Raw genomic sequence first — 12,793 nt, 5'->3', positions numbered from 1 at the left:
ATTTTAAGATTTTGACACTATTCTAATGTATTGGTATTGGTATAGCGCTTTCAAGGGACTCAAAAGACGGTTTACAATTGCGCACATTATTCATTCACGCCAGTCACACTCTAGTGGTGGTTAACCACTTGTGCAGCCACAGCTGCCCTGGGGCAGTCTGACAGAAGCGTGGCTGCCATTCTGCGCCTATGGCCCCTCCGACCAATACCAAACACGCAACCACATTCATTTATAGGAAATGTGGGTTAAGTGTCTTGCCCGGGGACACAACGACAACATGCGCTCAGGGATATGAATCGACTACCCTCTGGTTTTAGGGCATACCCCAACTTCACAGCCATGTTAAGGAATAAGTCTTTATGGCTCCTGAATGAAAAGAAAGATAACCAGCACAGCTCAACATTATCAATGCCGTGTCATATTAAGAAGCAAGAGAAGTTGTGTTTTTAGAATTTTTGGCAGTGGCAAGGAAGAATTTACCCAAAAGCGCAGAATAATTACACACTCCACTGAAGAGCCTGCTTGGGGACATTCAATGGTTAGATTTACCACCCAATGTATAGTTGTTTTGTATGCAATTGTTGTTAGCATAGCAAAGAAATTGAATTACATACTTCATCTGAGGCTTAGGGGCGGATTTAGCTGTCTGCTAGAGCACCAGTGAAGGAATAGTAAGAGAATTGTGTTCAAAAGTGATTTTTGTGTGTGAAATTGCTCAATTTTTAACACTTTGGGCTGCCCATTTTGCCATCATCACTTGCGCATTAGGAAATGATCTTGACACTTCCTTCACTACAGTTACCAATGGTTGTCTGTGTAAGGTTATGGCTGAAAAAATATCACACTCAACGAATAAATGTATGTCATTGGAAACAGCACTCTGCCATTCTGTGGTTTCACCTCTGCTCCTCTATCCAGGGTAATTCTGCCCCCCCCCCCGGGTCCAAATGTAGAAGGCCATTTTCCAAAGCCCAGCTGTGCCTTTAAAAGACTTTCTATCACAGCAGCGACCGGCTTCTCTGTGGGTGAAATGCTGTGCTGAATATCCACAAAACAGAGATGGGGTTTTTTTGTTGTTGTTTTTGTGCCAGTGACATGTCTCCATTTCCTGTGTCGCCACACACATCCCTCGTGCAATTTCAGATAGCTCATTTCATAGTCTTTGTAAACAGTGCACAGCAGGATACTTCCGGGTGGCAGAAAAGTGATTGATTGACTCGCGTTGACCTGAACTAAAAATGACACAAATGTGCTGTGTTTGGGGTTGTGCCAACAGCACAGGAACGTGGAGGTAAACAACATTGTACATTACACATTACAACGTACACTTTACCCATATATGCCCTAATGCAACACAAGTCGCACTCGGGCATATACGTCAAACTCAGGCCCGGGGGCCAAATTTGGCCCATGATGTAATTATATTTGGCCCGCAAGAGCATATCAAATGTGTATTAGAGCTGACATGCGCCACTGATATTACAAATCCCAGAATGCTTTGCTAGTGTGCTGGCCCATCAGTCTAGACCGGCGAGCGCCCCTTCCCTTTCTGTTGCAGTTGTTAGCAACTATGCTACCAGTCTCCTCGAGCAAATTTACACTTCTCTTTCCCAAAAATGGCTAAACACAAGATGGAAAACCGTTAACTTCCAAGACAGGTGGGAGGCAGATTATCTGTTCACTAAAGTAAAAGACAGACCTGTTTGTCATGTGCGGAGCAACATGGCTTTAACAAAGAATATAACATAATTTAATAGTTGTTTTTAATGCCCTTGACTGTTAATAGTTTGGATTTTTATTGAAGGGCATTCTTATTTTTTGGCTTGTTTTGTGTTTCACCTTTGAAAAAAGATTTACATCAAAAAGAAAGTTAGTTGGAGATAAATAGAAGATGGAGAGACAGAAGAATTCATGTTATCCATTTAAATACAAAACAACAAATACCACTGATGTCTTTTATCGCAAATTTGATTTCTCGTGTTTATAATATCAAAGTTTGTTTATTACAGATTCAGTGTTTTAAGCAAAATTTAAGTTTGTTGTCATATGATAAATATGATGCGCTACATTTCTGCAGGGAAGGGAAACATGCACATCACAGTGATTTTTCATTAAATATTGAGTTTGGCCTGCGATGTTGTCCCAATTTTAAATTTTCGCCCACCGTGAATTTGAGTTTGACACCCTTGCATTAGGGGATATACTGAATGGTATTTTTCCACTGCATGCGCTTAATTGCATTTTTATTTATCTTTTATTCTTTTGAATGAGTTTTCTCCATAAAATGTTGTATAAATGTCAAAAAGTTAAGAGAAACTAACCGTTAACGGTTCTTTTGGGAGTTATTTACCAAACCACGCTGTGGTGACCCCTGACAGGCAAAAGTCGAAAAGTTACTTCTTCTAAGCTCTTTATTCATTTCACCATCAAAAGACCACATCTGTGCCAGTCATGCAAGCAACAGAAAGTCACTGAATTAGCCAGTCCCTCAATAATCATGTTAACCCTATCTGAATTTCCACCACGTCTATATTTTCATCAAATGCAAATTATGGCCGGCATTCCGTTTCCCTTCGAGGTAACTTACTTCACAAAACTTTGTATCTTCTTTTCGACTTGACACTTCACAAATTCACACTACGGCTAATCATCATCATTCTAGTCATTACGCTTTTCTCCCCCCCCCCCCCGTCATCCTGCTTTGGCAAAATATGTAAAGGTTTGCTTACTGGTGGTGCCACTGGATGAAGCTCTGTCTTTTGGTGAAAACATCTACACAAAGTTGTAATATTTGATCCTCTATTGTTGGCTAAGTGGAGCTCAGTCTTGACATTGCTGCACTGCGATCACACTCCAACAGGTGGAATCACACAAGCACACACAAAAGGTCAACAGTGGAACGGGTGCCACTATATTCCAGTCTTTCCAGTGACACAACATCCTTTCTTAGGATTGTCTTGCTTCCTTGTGGATGATCCAATCGCACAGTCCGTCCCCTCCTGTTGTTCCATTTTTAAAAGGAGGAGTCCAAATGGGTAAAGCGTAACCGCGATGTGGGTATGCACTTGTGTGTGGCTAAGACTGAAACGAAAGCCGTCTCTCACCCACTCAGCGTCCCAGAGGGAGTCAGAACCCAAGACCAGTGCTTAGGGTCTGTCTGTTCAGACACATTGGCTTAGATTACACACGGCTCAACTATGAGTCATCCTCAAGAGGTTGGGGGTGTACGGGGTGCACGCTCTCACTGTTGTTTTGCTCAAATGCAAACACACATGCTGCAAACACACATCCTAGCTGTACGGATAACCGCATCATAGGCTCAGACAGAGGAGCCTGTGGTTCCACACACCTGCCGAAGACAGATGTTGAGAATAAATCAGAAACCCAGCTGCATATGACAACACACGCCCGTGGAAGAAGCAACAATACCGCTAGCGCACCTGACATGCGTACATGAGAAGAAAGTCCACATTACGGTGCGGGCAGAAGAGCTCCACTCATATTTTCTGTGTATTTTTCATATGTAACCGGCTTCAATCCTCCATAGATGAGGAGCTCTGAGAGGAATTGTTCTGGAAGACGAAATCCTCCAGCGACAGACAAGTCGCAACAAGGCGGAAAAGCAGTGTGGGTGTTTTTTTTAAGAGGAAGCGCTTTTTCCCCCCTGCTGCTGACTCTGTGAATTTCATGATTCCTTCATTTAAATATAGTCCTGACCAGTTTAGGAACAAAGACAAAGGCCCTTTTCAGAAGTGTTGCACATTTAAACACAGAGGACAGATTATATATGTTGGTGCTGTGACCTCTAAGCGCATAATCCAAGCATGTGACATCACTCTACATCCTGTCACTCAGTGTGGCCCACTTCCTGCTTCCAAAAACAAAAGTCACATCCATGCAAACACGAGTGTAGCTTTTGTCATGTCGGTGGGTGTCCTTTGTCAATTCGGTTTTTTAGCTTTTGTCGACCAACAAGCTGGCAGAAGCTGTGTGTGTGTGTGTGTGTGTGTGTGTGTGTGTGTGCACGCGCACGCCACGCACGCATCTGTGTGTGTGTTATGCAAGTGTCTACTGTGTGTTTATTAAAAACCCTTCACGCTTTGTGGCCCAGGAACCGGATAAAGCAGTGAGTTAACCAGCAGCTCACTGACTTTATCTCCCTCTTTGCTGTCTTGGAATGCCAGCCTGCTGTGAAACTCCAAGTATGTGACGTCCTGTTACACCACATAGTGTGTGTTTGTGTAGATGAATGTGGGCATCAACTTGGGGAAGAGGGCGTGCGCATGTATGTGTATGACTATTTTGCTTTGTCTTTCCAAGGCACAAAGCCATTTGGGAATGTCTGTGTCTTAATACTACACTAACTGTGTAATTCTTTATAGTCTAATTCAATTGTATTATATTTATGAATTGAATTCCTACTATTCAACCATCAGTACATGGTATTTCAGTATGGGATACAGTATTTAGATATTTTTCCATTCTTTTGTTTGTTTCTGTACTGTATGTTTGAAATAAAAAGCTCAATAAAAAAAAATGGATGACAAAATGACAAAACAAAGCACACGTAGGTAGCCCTTGTGATGTCTATGAATCCAACAGCCGTGACTCGCAGTAAAGGGGACGAAACCACACAGTGTGAAATGTGAGAAGACAAGCCGACATTGTTTCTCAGGCGACAAACATGTCTTGTGTGTGTTCGAGGAATGCGGAGTTATGTTTCAAACAAACATTCTTCATACGAGGAATTAAGAAGTGCCTTTTACCGGGCTGGGATCAGATACGTTAATCAGTAATGGCCTGTTGTTGTACTTCAGACAGGCCGAGTGTGAGCCAGTGCATGTTACTAACGAGGCCAACGCCTCATGGATTTGAGCTGCTTCAAAAACTCAAACCCAAGAGATAATCCACCTGGATTGTTTCCATATAAAACATAAGGGGGGAAAAAAAAAATCCCATATTTCTTCCCTCTTCCACCCACAATAGCTATTAATATCTCTCTTGAGAACATTTGCTCATGTCCCGCTAAGGACTGGAATTCCTGCTTGAAACACAGTCATCTTGGGAGGAGTACAGAGAGGCGGTCAGGCATTCATTTGCATATTTACTCTTTGACGTCAGGGTTTTCGGAACTTTGTCTTCCAAAAGGCTGAATACAGAAAAACGCAAGGGCTACCTTGAAATTCTTCAACATGCTAAAACTAGGCCACCAAGGAGTTACTTTTAAAAAAGTACCGAAAAGATCACATTAAGACACAAAACAAGAGCAGTTAGAGCAGTTAACTGGAGGATCACATATATGTTCACAAACCAGACCGTGTCACAGAGCAGGAAGTGGAGGAAACCAATTTTCGCTTCTGAAACGGAGTTTTCTGTCTACACCGTTATGAAGAAACTTTTCTTTATTTTTCTTGTTGGGGTAATCCCTCCCCATCTGTGATCACTTCTCAAGATTTGTTGTTTTCTCCCCAAATGGGGTTTGGAGTTTTTCCTGGCCCGATTGGGGTGGGGGGTTAGATTAGGGGATGTCGTTGAGCTTTCTCAACTGTGGGCCTGTGAAACCCTTTTGACTTTTTTGTGATTAAAGGCTAAACAAATAAACTTGACGAGTTAATTACTTTCCGTCTTTGCATTTCGTCGCTGTTGGGAGGAATCCTCGCATCTCCCATCTCCAAAATAAATCCCATTTTGATTAATTTATTAAACATTGAATCATTCAAGTTGATACTTTATATTGCCATCATACAGCATTAAGCACCAACATCGACACAAACCCAAAATAATCCTAAATTGCTAATTTAATTCACGAAAAAAGAAATGCTATTCGGTACGAACATGTTGCTGCTACGAACCATGCGCGTCAAGGTTTGCGCTTGTGCCTACAAAACAAAAGGGCTTTAATACTTCACAAAAGCAAATGACTATCGTTTGTTTTTCAAAAGGTCTAAGAGCGATGAGTGATGCAATAAAAAAAGAAGATGATTAGATGACTACGTAGTGCAATAGGGGGAAATGAATCTGCATGCAAACTTACCTTTGTGGCTGACGTGATTCCTACTCAAATGTATCTCATCGAATTATTTGCACTTGCTTTCATCTTAGAAACTAATTAAAAAAAAAAACCCAGACTTTCTATCTTGATGAGACATAATATCATAAGACTCCCGCGGAAGGAGGAAGTGGTGGAGTTTTACGACACAGTCGGAGTGTCCCGTAAGAGTTAATAGATTTGTTTTCAACACTTTAAATTGGTTGACAATGTGTAAAACTAAATGATGTGGTTAAAGACCAGTAGTATGGCTTAGTGGAAAAACAAAGGGACAATAGTTGGACATATGGGATCTCCGCCTGGTATTTAGAATACTCTATATAAAACTTTATTAGGAGTAGTTAGGGGGCGTCGCAGTCGTGAGGGATGTGAGTATCGCACCACCACCACCCCACTTTTGACACGCACACTTTCCCTGTGCTTTTTATGTTTTGGCCAGTTCAAATGTTATTTTGAGGATATGCCAGGCCGCGCAAAAATGGACGGCGGGCTGTAGTTTGGACAGCCCTGCTCTATGTGCATCCAGTCTCAAACACCGGCTAATGGCGAGGCACTCAAGACCTCCGTCTCGCACGCACACACACACACACACACACACAGATTTAGGTCAATTGAAGTGACGTAATCTGAACCCTTCCGCACAACATACCTTATTCTGCTCCTGTCACTCAAACAAAGGTAACCTTTCTTTGAAAATAATTCTCCCTAATATCAACAAGGAGCGCTAAATCCTCTCAACCTGACAAGAATTGTCCGCAGCCGCGCCAAAAAGCTGTGTTAAAATGACAGCGCTGTAAATTGTTTTAATTATAGCCCACACAGATAACAGCCTGCAGTAACCATCAGCCTTTTCTTCGAGCCTTCTGCAAGATCCACACACAGTATTCCCTGGAAAATGCCATTGTTGTGTATTTATTGAAAAGCGTGTGTGTGTGTGTGTGTGTGCGCGCACACAAGTGTGTGAATACAATATTCATTTTGCTGCAGGAGGACAATCTATGAATAACAATGAGAGGCGCTAATGAAATCAGCCATCAACCTGCGATACATACATATTAAAGCAGGACCTCGGAGTGTCATTCGCTTAGTGCATCATTTGTTCCTACTCTTTTTTTTTTCTCTCACCATGCCACCTGACCTTTAGAGTACGTACCCCCACCGACCGTTCCCCACGCCTCACTACTTAAAATAGGAGGTGTACCAATAGGAGGTGTACCCACAGGGCTATGACTGTACTGCATTATCGTTAATATTTTGTTTACCCTATTTAGTTGACGCAATACTGAAGAGTGATTCCTCGACTTTAATACGTTCACAGTGACGAAACTCCTTTTACTATTATAGCAAATAACTTCCTCATTGTCATGAATTAATCTGTTCCACTCCTCAAAAAAATGTTTTATGAAGGAAAAAAAATGTGAAATGGGGGAAAAAAAGGAAAAGAAATTAACTGGTTTCATAAAGAGTAATGAAGCTCTAGCTCATTTTTTACCACACAGTGAGTTCAGTGTGAGCATCTTCTCCATGCTCCTTGTGAGTGTTTTCATTTTGTAATTGTGTATTTGACTGTCTTGTTCATTGAAAGGCTAAAAATGCCACTGTGGCTCTCCTTGCCCACGCGCGAGGGCATTCCAGTACTTTAACTGCTCCATTTTTATTTACTTCACTTCACTTGAGCATTTTGCCTTTCACATTTTTTTACAGATTCCAGGCATTTTCCCTCACCCTATCATTTCTTTACATGAATTCAACAATAGTTGTATGCTTAATATTCGGTGAGTATCTAGAGCGTGCACGTAATTCAGATGTTGACGCGCGACACGAAGCAAAAAGAATAAAAAAAATAAAAAGCAATGATTCGTAACTGGAATTACAACTGCACACTGTATTGGGCTTTACAAGATAATGGCCAGTGAGTGTGAACTTGTCAAAGTTTTGAAATCTATGAACCTTCTTTAGAGCAAATTAGTATTGTAAATGTTAACTCGGGTCCAACCAAACTGCACCTTGTCTATAATGTCATCTTATCCTAGCTGCTCCTCCCTTTTGCCTGTGAAGACGCTCTGGTCTCATCTCTCCCTTTCTTTCCCATAACCCCCACCCCCACACTGGCAGGGAAATGGATCCCTCCACCTGACAGTGGCCATTTTGAGCCTTCGCTCCTCTCCTCTCTGCACTCCTGCTTCCCAGTAAACAATGGGAGAGGGATAATTGATCAAACAGCCAGGGAACCCTCCGAGCAGGGAAGGTCACCGCCCGCCGGCCCAGCTCACAAAGGACGGGAGGGGCAGATATATTTGTGTCAATATGTGTGTTTGTCTGTGTAGGCCATGTGAGTGTGAGCTTAATGCGTACATCTATACTTGCACGTGTGACAGAGTGAATGCAACGTAGGGCGGACACGCGTGTAAGAAGGGTGAGTATATGAGGGTCCCTGTGATGCTCTCGAACTGCCATTTTTCTTCACTGACTCCATCTGCCACAGAGCCATTTTCTGCCTCCCGAGCCGGGAGAGGATTCCGCACGCCGCGTTCACCTTCATGTCACCTCCACACAGATCACGCCTTGCTGACGCTGTATATGCCGCACACACTCTTCACAAAGACACACACCGCTACCATTTTCCCTCGCCTGCTTGCAAGGAACAATGACAGTAGCTGGACAGAAGTATCAGGTGACGATAATAAGGCAATGCACATTCTAGCTTTACATCCAATGATGATAATGCTTGGTTTTGACAGTACCGTTACGTAACAATGTTTACTATTGTGATTGCACATAACCCGCAGGCCTTGGAAGATTTTTGTTTTTGCTTCTTTTATCGCGTTAAGTTTTTTTTGCTAACATCAGTGCTTATCAGCAGTAGAAAACAATTCAAATTCCAGTTTGTTTGCAAAGTGTGCAAGTTGGAAAACATTTTTTTTTCTCCTCATATCGCTAATAGAATTCTTTTCCTACAGCCAGCCGAGGGATCGTCCACTTCTTAAATTAAAATGTAATTATTGTCAAGAGTCAGTAAAGGTATCGCCACCTATTAAAAACAAATTTGCCATTAATTTGCTCCATTGGGAGTGCAGTCAACCAATAAAGCCCGCTTTCGGAAACATGAAATTGCTCCCTTGTCCGAAAATAAATGATGTCATCTGGTAGAAAACAGAAAAAAATAAAAAGTTCCCAAGGAGTTGAGTCAGGGGTCACCAACCTTTTCGAAAAAGAGTTGTCTAGGTGTTTGATACATATAGAATATATGACGCTACATTTCGATTAATGAGTGTTAAGATTTTCAAATGACCAATCCTACAACATTCCTAGGGTTAGGTATAGACAATGTACACTGTATCACTGGTGAGCTATTTTTAGAACAGGCCTTCGGGCTACTCATGTGTCCTTGGGGGCTACCTGGTGCCTGCAGGCATGTTGGTCAATTGTATGATTCAATCTAGTAAATAACAAGCAATTAGAAAAATGTAGTGTTCATGCGTATCAATTGGCCAAAAGTGACCACGCTAGAGCTAATAAGGCACAATTTGATCTAAGCAGCATATACGGAGCTGATGACAAGCAGTATATTGTGGTCGGTGCTCTGCGCTCACCGTCTCTGTGACGAACATGCCTCTTTCGTAAATATTACATTATAATATTTCACTTGCTCACTCATACACATTGTGTCCAAGCCACTGCATGGTTGATATCACTGTGTAACCATCAGCGCTGTGCATTGTGGGAGTGTCTACTGGGGCCGTGAGACGCGACAGGGGCTGAGGGATTCACACGCCTCTAAAAGACAGCCAGAGGGGAAGAGAGGGAGGGAGATGTGCAAGGCGTGCAGGGGTGGGGGGGGCAATACAGTGGGGGGCTGGTAACTGGAAATGAGAGATGGCATTTTAAAGAGGAAGCTGAATTTCACCTGCAATTACCGTAGCTCCGGGGCACATGGCTCGGTTAAGAGACATTTCATTCCAAAGCCAACGTGTATGGCTGCAACACAGAGAGCCCGGAGAGGGGAAAATCGAGCAGTGTGGAAAAGTCTCCTCTGCCCAAGATGGCCCTCAGCAGATGTGGCGATGAAAGAAAGGACGCAGACCGAAATGTAACTCAGGAGAGGAGGAAAGGATGGAAAAGAGGAGAGAAAGAGGATATCTCATTCAGCAGGCCCCAGCCAGCCATCTGCACACCACACCAGACGGCTGAAATGGGCCTCCGAGAGCACACGGTCACACGCTCCCAATCTCGGTCGCATGCACACTCACACATAAAGAACAGAAAGCAGATCAAACCCAGCAAATAGCTGAAGAAAGCTGCCTGTTTTTAATGATTAATATCATTCTTCGCATTCGTTCTGGTCTTTCGGTGAAACCTCATTTTGTCCCCCTAAGTCCAAATGGAGGCGGTAATGCTTTCCCCGAGGCTCTGCGTCCTGGCTAGTCTCACCGGGCGCGCTGCTGTGTTTCATAGAAGTGTCTGCACAAATACTGTAATGAGCTCTCCCTGGGAGCTGGGGGGGTGGGGGGGGGGGGGGCTCCTGGCACTGCTAATAGTTGCTCTGGACTGCAGCTGTATCCAGGTTACAACCCGGCCGAGCCAACAGGCCGGAGGACGCGCAAGGCCGAGTTGGGACAGCGACAAGCATGCATGGAGCCAGAAAGGCAGGTTCTGAAATATTAAAACCGATTATTTGGAGAATGATGTTGAGCGACAGGGGTGCTGAGGAGACCAAGCAAAGAATAAAAGTGTAGAGGAGATGCGGTTTTGGTCATAAATGCAGAAGACAGACTCAATAAACCAAGAGACTCGCAGAGCAACAGCTGCTGGCGGTCCATGTGTGCGCGTGTGTGTGTGTTTGTGTGAGGTACAAATGAATGACTGTGTGTGTGGTCTGCTTAAAGATCAGCCAAAACACAGCAAAATATACATGTAGCATATGCACACACCAAATACCAAACACCTTTGTTTTCGGCTTTAAAATGTTATAACAACATGGATTCGGCCATTAAAAACAAACGCCAGCATGATCATCAATTATCAGACGTCCACGGTCCTGATGGCAGCACATTTGAACATGTTCAACCAAATAAATGTTGCGACAGTAAATCCGAAATTAAATTGACAATTGCAACTTTGCACAAAATGAGATGATGTTTTCAAATACCAAAAGTCACCTTGTATCAGTTTATTATGAACTAATAAGTATTACCAAGTGAGATATGCAATGTCCATAAATAAACCATTCACATTATGTAGGCTAAAGATCAGTTGTCATTTAAAATAGGATTACCTTTTGTTTTTACACCTAAAGGCGGAACCTTTTGTTTATTTATTTACTGATTGATTTTATTAACCACCGCACGCCGTTAGCTTCGGCGTTAATAACTATTTTGGAACATCCAGTTATGGAAAATTTGTAAAAAAAAAAAGCCCAAGGGACCTCACGAAGGAATTAGCACCATTTTTGTTCAACAGGTACGACGCTTATCGCCTCCTTTTTTTAATTGATTGTACGTTCAAAAATAAAACTTCTCGCCGATAAATGTTGCATTATAGTAACACTATTATTACAAGCGAGTCGTGCTGCCAACATAAACAGCCATAGCTAACGTTGAGTTGCAACAGTTGGAAGTCAGCAGCTTTTCTTTGAGAATTATAAAACCATACACCGGTGGTGAATATAACACTAATACTACCACTGACGTCAGTATGAATCGGTTAACTACAAACCAGAATGAACCCAATGTAACACAAACGTTAACATTTTACAACGTTCTCTTTTCCATGAATCTTTATTGGGGGGGAAATGTTTAGAAATTGACACAGAGTTTCCACTTGCAATCCAGTGGTTTCGATAATTGGGGTTGTTTGGGGTTGATAAAGACGAGAGAGGAAATAACACATTCAAGATCAGTCCAAGGGTCACGGATTGCAATCATCTGCGAGAGACTAAAAGGTTTGTGATGTATGACGTGTCTAAAAGTCTAATCCTAATGTTTCACAAATGACCGTCGTGAAATTGTGTTGTATGACAACACCCAAAACTCTGCATTGTGTGCTCGACGTCCCAGCATGAACTACAAAAAGCACACACACACACACACATGGAACACCTCTTGTTGCCCTCTCTGGGACAGCTTGGGTTCTTAGCTCTTGTTTTGTTGTCAGGGCCCCAATTCATTGTGGCCCCCTCATGACCACGCGCATTGTCGTCCAGGCGGGCAGCCCCCAAGTGGACTGAGGCTCCCTGGGCACGAACAGTGATTCATGGCACAAGGGCCTGGAAAAGAGCAGCCTCACTCTGTGCTGGTGACAGGGAGAGCACAAGCCTTTTTTTTTTTGGCAGAGGGGGTAAATCAAAAGTCTGGCTGGTGGACTGAACCCTATTGAGACTGTGTAGCTCAAGATGTGGGTCTGTGTGTGTCTAAAGTACACTCACTCTACTCAAGTAGAACTACATATACTTGTGTAAAAAAAAAATAATAATAATAATAATAATAAGTGGTCAAAGTAACGGTTAAACTTTGCAATTATAATTTGCCTGTAACATTTAGTGTGTGTAAATGCCAACACGCGAGTTGAATGACTTGCCATGTGTGTGAAATGCTAGTACGCATTTGTGCTAATGCGTTACTTAGGTTAGTATGCTAACTCATGCCTGGATCAGACTACAACACACTTCCCCCCCCCCCTCTCACATGGCACTATGTCATACTACTGCCATAAAATTGTGCCATGCGTCGGTCAGACACTGGCAAA

General features: G+C 42.8%; 1 protein-coding gene across 13 annotated transcripts in view; it reads right to left on the bottom strand.

Moving 5' to 3' along the window:
- Positions 1 to 12,793, bottom strand: part of baz2ba (bromodomain adjacent to zinc finger domain, 2Ba) — a 104,903-nt gene that overhangs the window by 69,901 nt on the left and 22,209 nt on the right. For 4 of the 13 annotated variants that reach the window (XM_061753207.1, XM_061753217.1, XM_061753264.1 and 1 more), the window contains exon 1: positions 2,730 to 2,859. The exons of 2 other annotated variants lie outside the window; for them this stretch is intronic. In XM_061753207.1, coding sequence (XP_061609191.1) covers positions 2,730 to 2,772 — 43 coding nt within the window. In that variant the 5' untranslated portion in view covers positions 2,773 to 2,859. Of the gene's footprint in view, positions 1 to 2,729; positions 2,863 to 12,793 lie in introns of those variants that run through there. 7 more of the 13 variants (XM_061753227.1, XM_061753254.1, XM_061753306.1 and 4 more) reach the window with 5 other exon arrangements.

The sequence above is a fragment of the Phyllopteryx taeniolatus genome, chromosome 2 (assembly GCF_024500385.1).
Source record: "Phyllopteryx taeniolatus isolate TA_2022b chromosome 2, UOR_Ptae_1.2, whole genome shotgun sequence".
NCBI lineage: Eukaryota > Metazoa > Chordata > Actinopteri > Syngnathiformes > Syngnathidae > Phyllopteryx > Phyllopteryx taeniolatus.
The sequence above is the reverse complement of the archived record's forward strand: the minus strand, read 5'-3'. Positions and strand labels throughout refer to the sequence as shown.